This window comes from Saimiri boliviensis, chromosome 2, assembly GCF_048565385.1.
Source record: "Saimiri boliviensis isolate mSaiBol1 chromosome 2, mSaiBol1.pri, whole genome shotgun sequence".
Taxonomy (NCBI): domain Eukaryota; kingdom Metazoa; phylum Chordata; class Mammalia; order Primates; family Cebidae; genus Saimiri; species Saimiri boliviensis.
The window spans coordinates 235,886,441-235,902,640 of record NC_133450.1 but is presented as its reverse complement, the minus strand read 5'-3'; the positions used below and the strand labels follow the sequence as shown (position 1 = coordinate 235,902,640).

General features: G+C 51.3%; 1 protein-coding gene and 1 long non-coding RNA gene across 2 annotated transcripts; one reads left to right on the top strand and one right to left on the bottom strand.

Moving 5' to 3' along the window:
- Nucleotides 1-1,553: 1,553 nt before the first annotated feature.
- On the bottom strand, nt 1,554-7,365 carry LOC141583796 (uncharacterized). Its single transcript, XR_012516692.1, has 3 exons — nt 6,935-7,365; nt 3,258-3,420; nt 1,554-2,618 (listed from the first exon to the last, which is right to left on the bottom strand). It is a non-coding gene; the product is annotated as an uncharacterized LOC141583796 (long non-coding RNA).
- A 133-nt stretch (nt 7,366-7,498) lies between these two features.
- On the top strand, nt 7,499-11,541 carry GADD45G (growth arrest and DNA damage inducible gamma). The gene is made up of 4 exons (XM_003938190.4): nt 7,499-7,581; nt 7,832-7,933; nt 8,067-8,280; nt 8,369-11,541. The coding sequence occupies exons 1-4, from the start codon at nt 7,529-7,531 to the stop codon at nt 8,477-8,479; spliced, it is 480 nt and encodes a 159-aa protein (XP_003938239.1). The 5' UTR covers nt 7,499-7,528; the 3' UTR covers nt 8,480-11,541.
- Nucleotides 11,542-16,200: the final 4,659 nt, after the last annotated feature.

The window sequence follows — 16,200 nt, the reverse complement described above, 5'->3', positions numbered from 1 at the left end:
TGAGGCTGCTGGCCCTGGACGGGTCCACGGGTATCCTCAGGGTGCACCCGCGTGCTTTGGAGACGAAGGATCTGCAATTGCTGTTCCTTCTGAGAGGGTAACGCGGGCAGTGTTGGGTGCGTGGGAAACGCACCAGCAAGTGGGGTTCAACTCATCTGGGATCGCTGTCATGCCACCTGTGGGATTTCACCCATGGCAGGCTCTTCATGTCAGGGGCTGCTGAAGAGATTGGGAAATTAGACAGGGTTTCAGAGGAAGTCACCTTTGGGTCCCTTTCAAGTTTAAATTTGCCTGTGGGTTTGTGAGTAAGAAAATAATGACCTATATACTTCATATCATGTGGCTGATGAGGGGAATTCAGAACCCTAGACCATAGAAGATTCAGAGCATTCCTGATTTTGTAAGAAAAGGAGGGTGTACACCCTGCCAAGCATAGCTGAATTACACAAGAGTCTGTGCCCCAGGGCAACTTTCAGCTGAGAGCCAATGTCCTGCCCGTGGTGTGGCCTGATGAACATGAGGCTGCAGGTCTGGCACATGCTAGCTAGAAGCCCAGCTCTGTCATCGGCTCTGTAACCTGGGCACGGCGTTAATCTCCCTGAAACTGAGTGCTCCCATCTGTGAATTGGGAATGGACATTACAGCTGACACATGAAGCCTCCCTGAAGGTTAGGTCTGTTCTCCTTGGTGATGGTGGTTCGCATTGCCCGTGACTACCAAACTGCACCATCCTCTGAGCCAGCCTGGCTTCTCAGGGGCTGCCCAGCGGTGGCACAGTGGGATCCGAACCCACTGCCACCAGGGTCTGTTGCTTCTGGATGTTAACCTTAATGTGTGATGAGAACCCATGGCTTCACCAGAAACACGCTCAAGGGGCAGTGCTTGTAGGTCTGGAAGGGTTTAGACCAGCTGAAGTGTACAAGCTTTTTAGGGCTGGAAGCAATATTCTTTTTGACCACAAGATGTCACCCTGCAACCATGATATCAGGACAGGCACTGCAGGAGTCACGTTCCTAAGCAGAACCAAAAATGGTTTTGAAACCTCCTTTTCACCTGGATGCTCGCCTTGTCCTTGGTGGGCAAATGGTTTGTTCTAAAGGCTTAAGAAAAGGTCTCACAGTGCAGTTCATCTGTTCCCTCTTGCCTCTGAGAGGAGTTCCGAACACCCAGCTTTGACACCTCCTGGCTGTGTGACCTTGAGCAGGTTGTTCAACCTCTCTGTGCCCAAGATTCCTCATGCCTAAAATGGTGATAAGAACACCTACATAGCAAGTTTGTTATGAGAATTAGATGATATTTTCAAAGTGCTTGGAACAGTGCCTGGTGCACAGCAAGTCCTGGAAAAATCTGGTAAATAAAATGGTAACAATACTACTAATAATAGTATACTCAAGGAGGGCCCCACCCTACTCAAACAGACAAAATCCAAACACTGAGAAATTAAATCATACCTTAGCATCTCAAACACAGGTTGGGTACATGACAGGTTTGCAAATTTTAGAATTCCTTGCTGTGTTTTGTAGACAATGGAAACAATTTTCATAATTTATTGCTGTAATTCATTTCTGGAAAATAGACATTTTCACCAAGAAGGAAGTGGAAGATAATTCCTTCCATTGCTGCTTGCCCTGGCATGCACAGAGGACTCCCCAAAGGTCCCAGGAACCGCATGTCTCCGGAAAGGTGCCGTCCAGGGTGCTTGTTCCTGACAAGGCCGCTGGCCATCTTCCCTGCCTCCAGCATGTTGCTGGCACATTCCCTCCCAGTCGGGCCAGAGTTAACGTCCGAGTACAGTTATGACGATTTTCACTTAGTCACAGGAGTAGACTGGCATCAAATGGCAAGAGGACGCGTGCGGGAATCAAAGGTCGCAGTCTGGGAGCTCCCTCTCAGGAGCAAAGCCCCGCGGACGTCTGGCTTCTGGATCTCTGACCGTATGGTCAAAGGTCACCGTGCAATAACCTCTGCAGCAATCAGGCCAAGGAGGTCAAACGCCGAAGTTACTCCATTTGAGAAGTTTTAGATATTTGTATTAAATAAGATTGAACTGCTGAATGTTTAATTGCAGAAAAACTTAGGAAAGAAAATTAAAAATCACCTACAATCTCATCACTCCAAGATATAATCACCACTTTCTACTTTGTGATTTTATTCAGTGATAGTCGTGTACGCTGAAAGTTTTTGCAAAATTAGAATCGCACAATTTCGTATTTTGCTTTTTTCATATTACATCAAGCCAGGAACTACTCTTTGGAACCCCTTTTTATGGACGCATAATGTTTCATTTATGGGTACACCATGATTTAGCACTAGCCCCTTATAATGGTTTCTAATTTTTCATTATTTTAAGAAACACTGCAACAAATATTTGCTTGTCATACACATTTTTGAATGGCTTTTTTTTTTTTTTTTTTTTTTTTTTTTAGAGAGCTTAACTAACAAGCGTTTAATGGGTTAACAAGCATGAATTCTTTTTACCTTACACTTTAAATCATCTGCTAACTTTTTGCTCAAGGTCAAAGTCAACAAGCAGCTAAGCCCAGCTTCGAGTTCTGCTCCACACAGTCCAAACTCCAATGTCATAGTGCCTTCTGGAGGTTGTTAATACCTTTCAGGTTCTGGAACACAAAAGAAGGAAAGCTTTACTTTGGAAGTTCTATGGTTCTGTTACTCTATTATATCTACATGTGAACATTTTCAGAAATCTGTTAGAAAAGAAAGTTTACTGCCAACCCAAGTGTCTGCAAACGCCAGGCAGGGCATACACGTGCCAGCAGGGCCTAATGTGACATTTGGGACATGCATATGGTGACAGAGAGGATGTGTGCCATCAACTCTCCCCTACATGAATGAGCAGGTCAGACCTGAATTTCTGAGTCTTTCGGGACACTGTCCACCAAACTCAACCCATCTGTGGGCCAAATGGTTGACCAGGAGCAACCTTCTAAGACCCCGGTGAGGTTCATGAGGGGTAAAGGGCACTATGTTTATTTCCTAGGTTGGAAAACCCAGGTTCAGAAGACTTGGGTGCTCAGTCAGGCTGGGAAGACTGCACATCTGTGGCTTCTCAGGGGTTTTCAGCTACAGTGTGGGCTGATGACTGTTACTACCTAGGACTGTGACAGGTGCCATGAATCATTTCTTACTGTTGATGGTGAAAGGAACAAACGCATAAATAATGTATCCTTCCTCCCCAGTTACTTTGAAGGACTTCCCTGGGCTAATGTTAACCTCTCTCATGCTATGCAAGTGCTCACCCAAGAATAATTGCTCCTTCCAGAAAGTCTTTCCATAGGATGACTGACCAGAAACATCCAGCTTTTGCTAGGTGTGTGTGGGAGGTGTCTTCCTTTCTCAGCTTCCTGTTCCTTGTTTCAGTCGTCATCTGAAGCCTCCCTGTGTGCAGATCCGCGCTTCACCCTGGGGAAGGAGGAGGGCGTGGTGGTGATGAGGGCCAAAGCAATGGTGTCCTTCAGATGCTGGAAGGCATCTGAGATGCCCCCGCTGGGTTTTAAGTAATAGTTTTTATGTGTCTGCATGAAAACTTGGTTTCTTTTTTGAGTTAATGATTGACACTGACTTACTGCTGCCCCCTATCATTCAAGAGTTTTTTGGAGCAGAGAAAACTCAACACAGGACCCCGAAGAGACTTGTTCCGGCTGGAGAAGGGGCTGGATGAGGGGAATAGTGAGGGCAACGTGAGTCTGTTTGGAAAGGAAGCCCAGAGTGCTCCAAGAGCCCGCTGCTGACATAGGACACTGTCCTGCACCAGCTGAGGCACAAATGGGGCTTGACGTTTTTGGCTTCATCTTTAGGAACTTGGTCCCTTTACTCTGTGCTTCCAAGTTCAGTTTCTTGATTGCAAGCGCAAATGTCTGCAGGCGACAGGAAGGTGATGCAAATGAACAAAGCAGCTGGGTGTCCTCAGCTGGCCTCTGGTGGGGACTGTGGTGAAAGGGAGAGCAGTGCCCAGTGCCAGATCCCAGTGCCCCTGACCCCTGCTGAAGGTTACCAAAGTGGGGAGGGGACTCTAGGCACATGATGGCCAAATCTTCCCATTTTCCAACAGAAGCTAGAAATCCAGGTGTTTCTATGAATGCAGCTAACTTGGAAAGGTGGCAGTGAATTTGACTTTGCCTAAGATACCTCATAGGCCAAAGAAATCCTACCTGCAATCTGCATGGGGCTAGTGTGAGGCTAGCTTGCAGTCCACAGCCTCTGGTGGAGCTGCAGTGGCTTCTGGCACATTGCTTGGGTAGGATAAGGGCATACACCTGCTAGTTAATGACAATGTTGTGCACTCTCCACACATAAGTAACTTGTGAAAATACAGTAAGAAATGTCTATAAGCTTACTGCTTACTTAAATCTCACCCTCCTTCTGTACCCAAATGAAAGGTATCAGTCCATCAATGACCTGGTTAAGCCATGAAAGAGTTACAAGCACATTTCAGAGAATGTGTTAATAAAAACAGTTCAACTATAAACATTTCCAAAAAGGTTTTAAAACAGAGCACCTCTGAGGATTTCCCTTTAAGCAAGTCACCATCACCTGCATTATAGAGGCTTAGGGGAAGGTTTAGGGGTGCACTCATAGGAAGCTCAGGACATCTCAGCCACCTGTGACTTGAAGCACAGAGCAGGCCAAGCCCCTTGCTGCATGCAGTTTGGGAGAGCTGTGGCCACAAAGCTGTGTAGTGGGACAGTCTGCATCATCAAACCTTAGTGGGCACCGCCCGCTCCCCAACATGGGGGCATCCCAGGCCCAGAAGCTTCAGCATGTGTCTGAACTGAAGAGTGGTGGTGGGTCTGCTGGAAGGCCACCTTTGCCTGCAGACAAAATGGTTCTTCTCTAATTGAGATGGGGACTTTGGGGCCATTGGGACTGACCTAATAAAGCAAAGTGAGGCTGTATCCTATGTCAAAAAGGCAGTTTCCTGAAACTGAATACCTTAAAAATGTGAGCAGAGTAGAACAGCCCCAGGGGGTTGTCAATCATCCTTCCTGATCCAGGCTGGCTCGGGAGGGACGGGAAATGCACCCGCCCCCAACCCAAAGCCAGGAGTATCCAGTAGTGGCTTTCCTCTGGGAGGAGGGGCTGAGGCTTCAGGTCCAGCCCTTGTTTTCTCTTGCCTGGCATGTGGGCAGAGTTCCAGTGTTATGAATTGGAGGGGTGGGGTGTTAGCCTGCTAAGTAAGTCTTATTTCCAGCATGGCCTGGGGACCTGGAACTGATACATTTAAGAATCTTCCCATTTTCCTGGGAACACAGGTACATATTAAACTATGTTTAATAGTTTTAAGAGTAATACTTGTATTCTAATCACTTAAAACTAACATATTTTATCCAATCAAGGCATATAATCATTTTATACACCAAGATAGAAAGAAAAGAAACTAGCGAACAAACGGGGCAAAATGTCGCCTGGCCCCGCTCCCTCCCATTCCCCCCGACCACCCCACTCCCCGTCCTTACGAAACACCCACTGGAGTTCAGAAATGCTAGAGCAAGCTCTTCCTTCTTAAAATCCTGGAAAGCCCTCCGCCGGGAAGCCGCTGGGAGGCGCAAGAAGCCAGCTTCTCACTTTGGCAAAAGTGTCTGCCCGCAAGCGCAGAATGAAAACTTCCCCACAAGTTCAGAAGTACCTTGTACATCCATCACCCAGAGAAGAAAGCCCGAAAGAAAGGAACAAAGCCTGGCCGTTGTTTACTTGCCCATTATCGCCCCGGTCTTGCTGTAGGGCTAGGGTTTCCATCGAATCCACCCGGCCCGCCACTCTCCCAGCCAGTTTCCCAGGCCTCACCCCAGAAAGGGGAGCAATGAGGTGACCCCTGGAGCGCCCATCCACGTAGCTCAGAGAGGTACAGACACCAAAAGTGCTGCGCTCAGTGGGTGAACCCTCTGAAAATGCCAGCGTGTATGGTCAAGCGACAGCAACCTCTAGCCTGTTAAACTCCCAAGATTTCTTCCAGACTTACTCTATTGCCGGAAAAAAAAGGCTTTTTACATATGCGTATTTAAGTAATTAAAATATTTCAACACAGCGTAAGACAAACAGGCTCTTATTCCATCAGCACTGGATGGGAATCTCCTTTCGCCCTCTACTCCCCAGAGTTACTGCAGCGCCACTTTGGATGCGTTTTGCAGCCCTTACTCGGGTTCCTACTAATGTTGGACAGGGCTCAGCGGGCCTGGCCGGGCAGCTCCGTGGCCGCCCCCCACCCCCCACCCACCGCTCTTCCCCCGGCGCCAGCCCAATGGAAGGGTGTGCGTGTGTGTTGGGAGAGGGAAGGAGAAATGGGGTTTTAGGATCTTTCGAACTTGCCTGTAGATGGCGCCCCGGGAAAGAGATTCTGGCCGCGGGGTCCCGGCCAGAGGGCGTCCAGCCATGTAGACCGCGAACCAGTTCCCAGTCTTTCCCAACTCGCGCGGCTGCTGGGCACCCGTGCAAGAAACGGGTGGAAGGGAATTACATGTAGCAGGGCCAATACAGGGGCGCGCACTCAGGGACCACGGAGCGGCACGCAGCCTCGACCCCACGCGCCGGGCAGCCCGGCGACCCCCACGCGCGGCGGGGGCCTGCCCACCCCACCCGGCAGCAGGTGGACAGTGCTGCTATGAAGAGAAAGCCTCGATTGTCCCTACTGCAAACCGCCACACGCCAGACCACTGCTATTGTGCGCCCTCCATAGAAATGCAAACGAGCGGCGTGCGCCGGCCGCAATCTGCTCGCCCCCGCCCGCCCCCCTCTCCGGCGCCCCGCCGCGCTCGGCCAAGGGCGGGGAGGTGGGGTAGGAGCTTCCAGCGACAACTCAATGTATACATTGAGTGTGCGTGGGAGGGATCACCGGCGCGCTCGGGACGCCAGTGGTCAGCTGTAGGGGTCTGTGCCCACTGCCTTTTGCAAGCCCCTAACTGGCACTACCTGTTTTTACCTTAATTTCTGGCTCCCATGCAACAGTCTCATAAATTTCAAATTAAAGGAAAGAAACAAATAGAAAGGTAGCAATAAAAATAAATGCAAAAAAAATTCCTTTTGATGCTATAAAGGTGCTTTTCGCAAATTGCTGCATCATATTAGCAAACAAGGTTTTTGTGGGTTGGTTTTTTTTTGCTCTTTTTTTTTTTTTTTTTTTTTTTTTTACTTTTTCCTTTTAAAGACTTCAAAAAAAAAAAAAAAAGGCAGGCGAGATGAAATCTGCAGGCTCTAGTCTGCCTGGTAACACCCCAACAAAAGCGGCAGATTTGAGGCTTTGTCATCCCCCGCGCCCCTCCCCACGTGGCCTTCTGGCACGAGCCGCCGGCTCGCCGCCTCATTTACATCAGAAAGCGGGTGCCGGCCAATAGGCGCGCAGCCTCGCGCCAGCTGGCGGCGCAGCACCCTCCAGCCTATATAAGGGCGCGCGGCGCAGCCGGGGCGCAGTCGCTAGTGGCAGACGCGCCGAGCCGAGCACCAGCTCCCCGCGTGTTCTCCCGCGTCCCCTCCGCGCTCTCCGCTTGTGGATAACTTGCTGCGGGTCGATCGCGCTATGACTCTGGAAGAAGTCCGCGGCCAGGACTCAGTTCCGGAAAGCACAGCCAGGTGGGTCTCGGGGCTCGGAGAAGGCGGTGGTCGGTCGGCGGCCTTCAGGGTCCTCCAGGGTGGGAGTCCGCAGGGTAGAAGCCGAACGCGGGGGTATCGGCGGCAGATCCGGGTTGGAGAGCCGGGGTGCGGGCGCCGAGCCGGGGCTGGGGTGTAGTTGGAGCTGGGGAGCCACGGGTGCGTCCGGGTGGCCGGGACTGTGGGCTCCTCCCCCGGCCGGCGCCGACTCACTGTGCTGGCTCCTCCGCAGGATGCAGGGTGCCGGGAAAGCGCTGCACGAGTTGCTGCTGTCGGCGCAGCGCCAGGGCTGCCTCACTGCCGGCGTCTACGAGTCAGCCAAAGTCCTGAACGTGTAAGTGTAGACACGGCCCAGGCTGGGAGAGCGGGGCGGGGGTGAATGACGAGGAGACCGGCGGGCGGGAGGGGTGGCGGCGGCAGACCTCTGCTTGCGGGTTCTGACCTTGGTCCCCGCCTGGCCCTCGCAGGGACCCCGACAATGTGACCTTCTGTGTGCTGGCTGCCGATGAGGAGGACGAGGGCGACATCGCGCTGCAGATCCATTTCACGCTGATCCAGGCGTTCTGCTGCGAGAACGACATCGACATCGTGCGCGTGGGCGATGTGCAGCGGCTGGCGGCTATCGTGGGCGCCGGCGAGGAGGCGGGCGCGCCGGGCGACCTGCACTGCATCCTCATTTCGGTGAGTACGGCCCCGTCCCGTCCCCGCCCCGGTGTCGTCCCCGCCTCGGCCCGCGGCCAGCCAGTCTGACCCTGCTCTCTCTCCGCAGAACCCCAATGAGGACGCCTGGAAGGACCCCGCTTTGGAGAAGCTCAGCCTGTTTTGCGAGGAGAGCCGCAGCGTTAACGACTGGGTGCCCAGCATCACCCTCCCTGAGTGACGGCCCGGCGGGGACCCTGGTCTGATCGACGTGGTGACGCCCCGGGGCGCCTAGAGCGCGGCTGGCTCTGTGGAGGGGCCCTCGGAGGGTGCCCGAGTGCGGCGCGGAGACTGGCAGGCGGGGGGGGCGCCTGGAGAGCGAGGAGGTGCGGCCTCCCGAGGAGGAGCCCAGCGGCGGCGGGGCCAGGCTGGCCCGAGCTGAGGACTCTGCAAGTGTCTGGAGCGGCTGCTCGCCCAGGAAGGCCTCGGCTGGGACGTTGGCTGCAGGGCCGGGAAGGACAGACTGGCCGGGCAGGCGTGACTCAGCAGCCTGCGCTCGGCAGGAAGGAGCGGCGCCCTGGACTTGGTACAGTTGCAGGAGCGTGAAGGACTTAGTCGACTGCGCTGCTTTTTCAAAAACGGATCCGGGCAATGCTTCGTTTTCTAAAGGATGCTGCTGTTGAAGCTTTGAATTTTACAATAAACTTTTTGAAACAAACTTATGCTCTTTATTGAGGGTAGGGGATCTGTGTGTCGGGGGGAGGTGGTGTTCAGGGTTTCAGAGGATTGCTGGAACTCCGTGGAACGGATGGCACCTGTTCCGTCTTCCTGTCGGCAAGAATGACGGGCTCGTCGGCGCTGGCGGAGGAAGGGCATGCTGCCCAGTGCTAGGGTGGAGCTTGGGCCCAGCTCCTACTTTTCTCCTTTTAGGAAGATTTTAAACTTGCAAAACAGGAGCATACTTTAGATAAGACATCAGTGCAACAGCTAAAGCCGTGCCTTCCAAGGCGATAACAGTGACCTCTGCCTCCCCTCCCCCTCCGTCGGCCCCCCTCCCCCTCCCTCCCACAGCTGCTTATCTGAACAGCTTGCTGGAGGCCGCAGGCTTTCCTGCACAATGAGCATTGCCTTCTGCAGGCCCTGCCCTTTGTGGTCCCTGAGGACGGTGGCAGGCTGCTCCTGCTCTTGGGGACTTTTTCCTCTTAAATGCTCTGACACAAAGCAATGCTACAAAGGTATTAATACCAAATATGACATTGATGACTGCATTTAAGTATGAGTCATTACTTTGTCATGGCTGTGACAGAACTTGGAAGATCTGAGAAAAAACTGGAAGGCAGCATCTGTATAAATAGGCATGAGCAATTCTGAGGGGGCCTGGCATCTGCCATCTACTATTTTGAGTGTCCTCTGCCCACATCAGAGTTACAAGGATTGCTGCTATTCACAATTCCACTTAAAGACTCACAGGAAAGAAAAAATGAAATATTTTAGGCCAAGACTTTCTTTAAGAAGGATCTGGGGGCAAATCTCCTGATGGAATCAATCTTTTTTATTAGACCAATATGACTGGAGCTCATTCTGTGCCTGACTAGCTGCTTTCAGCAGGAGAAATGCATGTGGCTTGTGCTGTCAGCTGGGCTGCCAAGCAGGCTGAACCTTCTGGGCAAAGGAGGCGTGGTGTGCCGTCTTCAGTCCTTGGGGTGGCTGACTTACCTCATTAAGTGCCACTGTCTAAAATTCTCTCCAAATTACGAGCATTCTTGGGGCAACAGGAAAACTTGACTGAATTACTTTTCTTGTACTGAAAGCATCCTGTTTTCCATTTATCAGCTCCTAAAAGCATCTACTCCTCAATGAGACAGAAGCCCAGATAAAAAACTCAGTTGTGTTTGTGCCCAATTTTCATTACTATTTTACCTATTTGCTGCTTGAAATCTCAAGGTTTTCTTATTGAGGTAGAATCTTGGGCTGGGCCTGTCCACCAGTCTGTATTCTGGCAAAATGACCAGAACATGCTATTGTAAACACGAAGTGGACATGATTAAAATAGACCCTTAAATGAGTAAATTCAGCAGAACATTGTGCAGAGCAGGTCGGCAGACCCTCCTGCGGGCCAAGCGACCCTTGTAGAACATGAGGTTGGCAGCCCTTGGCTTTTTGATCAGAGCTTGCTGTGAGGCCACCTGTTGGAGTCCCAAGTGCTAGGAGAATTTGCAGGGGAAGAAACGCATGGTGGGACACAGTGCCATGCCCAAAAGTTGTGCTAAACTTTTTCTTTTGGATGAACAGGTGTTTAATGCTGTTAACATGAACTAATCCAGAGAGCAGATAATAAAATATCCAGTGTTTAAAAACATGTAATTGCATTTAATACTTTCAACAAAGCTATGTGATAATGCATATATAAGCCCTTGGTACATGGTAATTGAGGTGACCCATAAAGACAAGTGCAATGCCTCACATCTAGAAAACACTGAATGAATGCTCATGATGATAATACTTACAAGCTAATGAAGGCATTTGTTCCAGACCACAGAACTCCAAGTGAACGAGTGGGTTTTGGACCAGCAGGCTGGTTTCAGGACCAGCAGATTGCTGCCACGAAATTCCAGGTGCTGGAGCACTTGTGGCAGGCTTATTTTGGAAAGAAGGCTATTTTCATTAGATGACTTGCTACCTTATCGACTGCAGAAAAATTGGAAGATACGTAAACATTAAAGAAATAAGTTAGAAGCACCTGTAACTGTCAGCAAATTTTGGTGTTTTAATATTTCCTTCTGAACGTTTGTTTTTCCTCTTACATATGCTATAGCATACGTAAACACACCCCACAGTTTTTAAGAAGCTGCATTTGGCTCAGTCTGCTTTGGATTGTGTTTCCTTCTCCTTTTCATTACCATGCTATTACAGCCCTCACATATCCACATGACCTTGCAGGGACATGTCCCTTGACAGGGACAGGGCTTGTCTCTGCTTCAGCAGGCTCCAGTGCCTGGGTGATAATACACATTCCAGCCTGATATCCAGCTGGGGCGTCTTCTTTACCTTGCAGCCCTCACTGAAGTAGAAAGATGGCTACTGTTTGCAGGATTTGAAGTGTCACGTGTCTAAAACAAACCTTTGCTGCCCCCAGAGCAATGAAAGTAAAACGTGCCTACATTTTTTTTCTTTTAAGTTTTGCATCTGATCATTGTAAAAATTGGCACTGGCAAAGCACCCATCGTGAGGATGAAAGGAATACCGTCTGACAACAGGAGCAGCTTGGAGAGTCAGGCATTCCTTGTCTACACCCGGCACCGCCCACGCAGGGAGCTGAGGTCTCCCTGTTCCTCTCTTGGCAAGATGATAGGACAAAATGATCTCTGAGATTTTTTTGTTTTTAAGGGCTGTAATTTGCTGTGTTATATATTTTATTAAACCATTAACCTCAATAGTACAATGTGTATTCGTTTTGAAGCCACTTGAGAAAAAAGTGAAAAATGAATTTTTCAGGGGAAAAGCAAGGATGTTGGCAAACAAAGCAAGGCTGTTAGGGTCAGCTCAGCAGACAGATACTCAGTTTCGCTTTTTAGAGATTCTTGTGCTTTTCAGTTGCTTTTCTGAGATACCAACCCCTGTACTACTCATTCGAGTATGACCCCCAAAACATCAAAAGGGAATTGTCCTTCCACCGTCACAATGGAGACTTTATGACTTAACTGGGATCAATGAGACATGATGCTGCCTGGTGCACCCGAGCTGTGAGCAGCCGCCAGAGGAGTGCTCCAGCTTGTGTGCAGGGCCAGCTGGAAGCCTCAGGGTGCCTGGAACGAAGACTCGGCTTTGAATTCTGTCCTAGGGTGAATTTATATTTGGTTTCTAGGTCTAGCTCAAACTTTCCTTCTTTATCAACTAGAATAAAATTGCCAAATAATTTCACTTCTCTCATCAAGTAACCGTGCGTTGAGTAAAGTTCACCCACATAGGGTGGCAGAGTCAAGATCATGGGAGCAGGTGGCTGCACCACCATGATGCATGGCTTTTTGCCCACTGAGGCAGCAGAGGCCTTTAAAACCCTTGTGAGCTCCTCGTGCTGGCTGAGACAGGTACTGCCTTAGCTACAAGGGTGGGGACATAGACTGTCCACCATGTGCTTCAAGCATTCGTTCATTCATCCTCTCATTAATTCAGCTGGCATTTCCTAAGCACACGTGCTGTGCCAGGCACAGTGCTGGGCACGGCCTCGCCACCGATCCTTGCCTGCCTGGAAGGTCCTGAGAGCGCTGGGCTAAGGCCAGGGCTCCACATTCCCAAGCCCATCCAGCTCCTATTCATCCTGCCTAGAAAACACGGTGAGGACAGGAATGAGGAAGGTGAGCGTGGGGACACCATTTCCCATACCCATGGCTAATTTTATGAGACTCTCACTGGCCAGCTAAAAAGACGTCACAATTTGCATTCCCTGACCTCTGGGGGTCCAAAGCGTCCTCTCCCTCCTTCCTTCTCGCCATCTCCCAGTTCTTCCTACTTGTCTGGTTTTCCTCCAGTGCGAGCCTTCCCAGGCTGTGACTTGTGCTTCGCTCCCGAGCACTGCTAGCGGCTTCTACAGACTGCTTTCCAAATGCTCCTCCCTCCGCTCAGCCTTCTCTCCCTCTTCCTTTTTTTTTGCCTCCACCTGCACCTCCGCTCTTTCCTCTCATCTATTTTCTCCTCCAGCCTTCCTTGCCTCCCCGCTTCCCCTTCCAGCTTCACTTCCATTATGGAGCTCCTGCTGTGAACCAGGCCCTGCGGACTCAGATGAGAAGTGAGAATAGCTCCCTCTGCTCCCAGGAGCTGACCCTGGCCCCAGCTCTCTGGCCTGACCTAGGGCTGTCTCCAGTTCCCTCCTGCGGCTGTTTCATCCACCTAGTGTCCCGGATTTATCTGCTCAAGCTCCCCAGGCCCTGACCCTGTGTGGAGGTCCAGAGGACACCTTGTCTAACTGAGCCCAAAGTCAGTGTCTGCCGGGGGCCTGGCCCAGCACGAAAAACCATGCACACCCTCAGTCACTCCATGCTCTTCCCTGGGGACCAAGGTCCTGACCTGCGAGGTGGGCTCGTGGATGATGACTGGGGCTATTATGACAGTGACAAGGAGGTGAAGTTTCCCATTGAAGACAGTGTCGCAGCCTGTGCAAACATGGGTGGGCTCCATGTGTCCCAGTGTGCCCAGGGTGCAGTGCTCACTCTCTGCTAGAGCTCTCCATGCTCTGCCCATGCTCTGCTTCTGCCCTTCTGCCCTGTCCTCAGGGTCCAGCTCTCTACCTTCACCTGCCTGAGTCCCATACCTTCAGGGATGTTGGTGTAGACTTGCAGGTAGCAGGAAGGCTCCTGGTCAGGGGAGCCCCTGGAGTCGTGGAGAGCGTGTGGCTGCTTTGGGTCCAGCTCAGTCTGCGTCTGTGTCCTGGGCTGTGGCTGGAGGGAGCATTGGTGGGAACTCACCTGGGCTTCCTTTTCCATCTTCCCGACTCTGCCTAAATCCCTCACAACATCTGACAGAGTCCAGAAGCTTGTTTGTCTTGGGTGGAAGGGAAGAGAGCCTGGGGGCTGGGTAGCTCCCGGGGGAGGGTGGAGACACAAGGGTGGGAGAGGATGAGGGCCACCTGCCACCATCCCTGAGACCAGGATCAGACAGGCGGTGCAGGCAGAAGGCTGGTGGATGACTGCGCAAACCTGAAAGCAGAGCCTGAGAACAATCAATTAAGACAACTGTCCCGCAGACTCCCCTCTGAGCTTCGGAATAGAACAGCGTTTCTGGGAGAACAGAGTGGGCTGACTCCTCCTCAGCTCTTTCTCGCACAGAGGAAAATGCATTAGAATTGACGTCTTAGAAGTAGCATCATCCTAGGAGACACAACCCGACAGAAATGGGTAGAAGAAGGTGCTGTGGAAAGGAGAGAGCCTGTGTGTTGTCTGTGCCTCTCATGGAGTGCAGGCTCATCCAGCAGAGCTGCCTTCAGAGCAGAAAGAAGGGATGGGTGACCCCTGGAGGCTGAGCTGATGGTGTCAGGCTACAAATCAGTGAAGGTCACATGAAGGGTTGTTGGCTATTGGGGAGCATGGGATTCCACAAACCTGCCAGAGATGAGAAAGTTTCTGTTGATAGAAATTCAGTAAATGTCTCAGAAGGACTCCCCAAAGCCCCCGAGTCCCTTTCCCATCCAGATCCAAGATAGGCAATTCCCTCTGAGTAGGGCCCATGGGCATCTGGTCAGACCTGCCCCTGCTGCCGTCTACCTGTTTCTCACCTGGATGCCCAGTGACTGAGGGATGAACCTGTCATACCTATCTTAGTGGTATCCCAGCTGGTATCTCATCAGAAGGCAGAATTCTACCACAGACCCCCCAACCTCTGCCTCCTGGTGGTATTCTCACAGTTGTGGCATTAAGGGATTTTGCAGATGTAATTAAGGTTGCTAATCAGATGACCTGAGAACAGGGAGATGTTGTGCACAGGCCAAACCTAACACGTGAATATGTCAAAAGCAGGCACTGGCTGGTTGGGGAAGAGGGAGCCAGAGACGTTGCGGATGTCTGAAGAACTGGACACATCATTGCTGGTTTTGAAGAGGGAGGGGGTCACAGAGCAAGATTTGAGTGCGACCCCTAGGAACTGAGAGTGGTGCTTGGCTGGTCGCCTGCAGGGGAGTGGGGACCTGATTCTGACAGATGCATGGAACCGAATTCTGTCAACAACATGGATGAGCTGAAAGTAAACTCTTCCCCAGAGCCTCAGATATGACCCCAGTCTGGCTGGCAGCTTGGTTCAGGCCTTGTGAGACCCTGAGCAGAAAAGCGAGTGGAGCCTTCCTGACTTCAGATCTATGGACCCGTGAGCCCATAAACAGGGACTGCTTCAAACTGCTGAGTTTGTGCTAATTTGTTACTTAGCAATAAGGAGCGACTACCAGGAACATCAGGGGCCCCTCCTACCCTCCCCCCATCTCTCGTGCTCCAGTTGGGTCTACCTGGACTTCTTCCAGCTTTCTCACTCCTGTCCCGCACCACCTCCCCCACTCTCACCCCTCCCTGTGTCCCACAGGGCTCCCCCCTCTCTTCAGAAACATCATGCCCTTTCACATCTTGGGGCTTTGGATGTGCTGGTCCTGCTTCGTGAACTGTGTGTTTTCTTGAATGGAGGCTCTGCTTGCAGGTGGAGTGCATGGAGGGCATGAGCACTGCCTAGAGAGGATTTGTGGAGGCTGGGCATGGAGGCAGCAGAGGAGTCAGCCTGTGGACCCTGGGACCTACCAGAGCTGGGTTCCACCTTAGCATTTAGGGAGGTGGCCTACACAGAGCAGGTGGCAGTGTCTGGATGGGGGGGGGGTCCTTCCAAGGTCACCATGGGACTGGCAGGCAGACCTGTGCTTGTGGTCCAGTTTCTGGCTCTGATTGGAGCATGCTTATTTCTACAGAATACTGGCAATCCTCTATTGCTCACCTGCAGCTAGGGATTAAAAGACCCAAGGGTCACTGAATCATCGATTTTCATCCCCAGATCCTTTCACTTAACATGAAATTTCCCAAGTGCTATCAAATCACAGTTTCTTAGTGTCGGAAGGAAGGGTAGTTATTTATTCTTTACTTCACAGACAAAGAAATGGGCTCAGAGAGGTGAAGTCACTTGTTGAAGAGAGGGCCAGGTCTCCTTAGCAGGTCAGGACTTTGTTGACCCAGGGCCTTTTGGTTGAAAGTTGATCAAGGGCCTTTCAGGCCCTCTGGATTGCCATCCGAGGCCTAGATGATGGGCCGGACACAAGCAGAATGGCCACAGAATTCACGATTCTCCAGAGGAGGAAGCAGCTGGGAGAACGGGATGGGAAAGTGGGGTCTCCACCTGTCGTGGCCTAATTTTCTTGTACTGCAGTCTTTGGTTAAAGCATCTCTCATTTTGTGGTCGTTGCCCGTGGCTTCCCATTACGAGGAGTCGACGCAATTGTCT

What these genes read in the sequence shown, in the direction of transcription:
- GADD45G (XM_003938190.4), top strand. Translation starts at nt 7,529, where the DNA reads ATGACTCTGGAAGAAGTCCGCGGCCAGGACTCAGTTCCGGAAAGCACA. An exon ending in GTTCCGGAAAGCACAGCCAG is followed by an intron (nt 7,582 to 7,831) that starts GTGGGTCTCGGG and finishes GCTCCTCCGCAG; the next exon opens with GATGCAGGGTGCCGGGAAAG. An exon ending in TGCACTGCATCCTCATTTCG is followed by an intron (nt 8,281 to 8,368) that starts GTGAGTACGGCC and finishes CTCTCTCCGCAG; the next exon opens with AACCCCAATGAGGACGCCTG.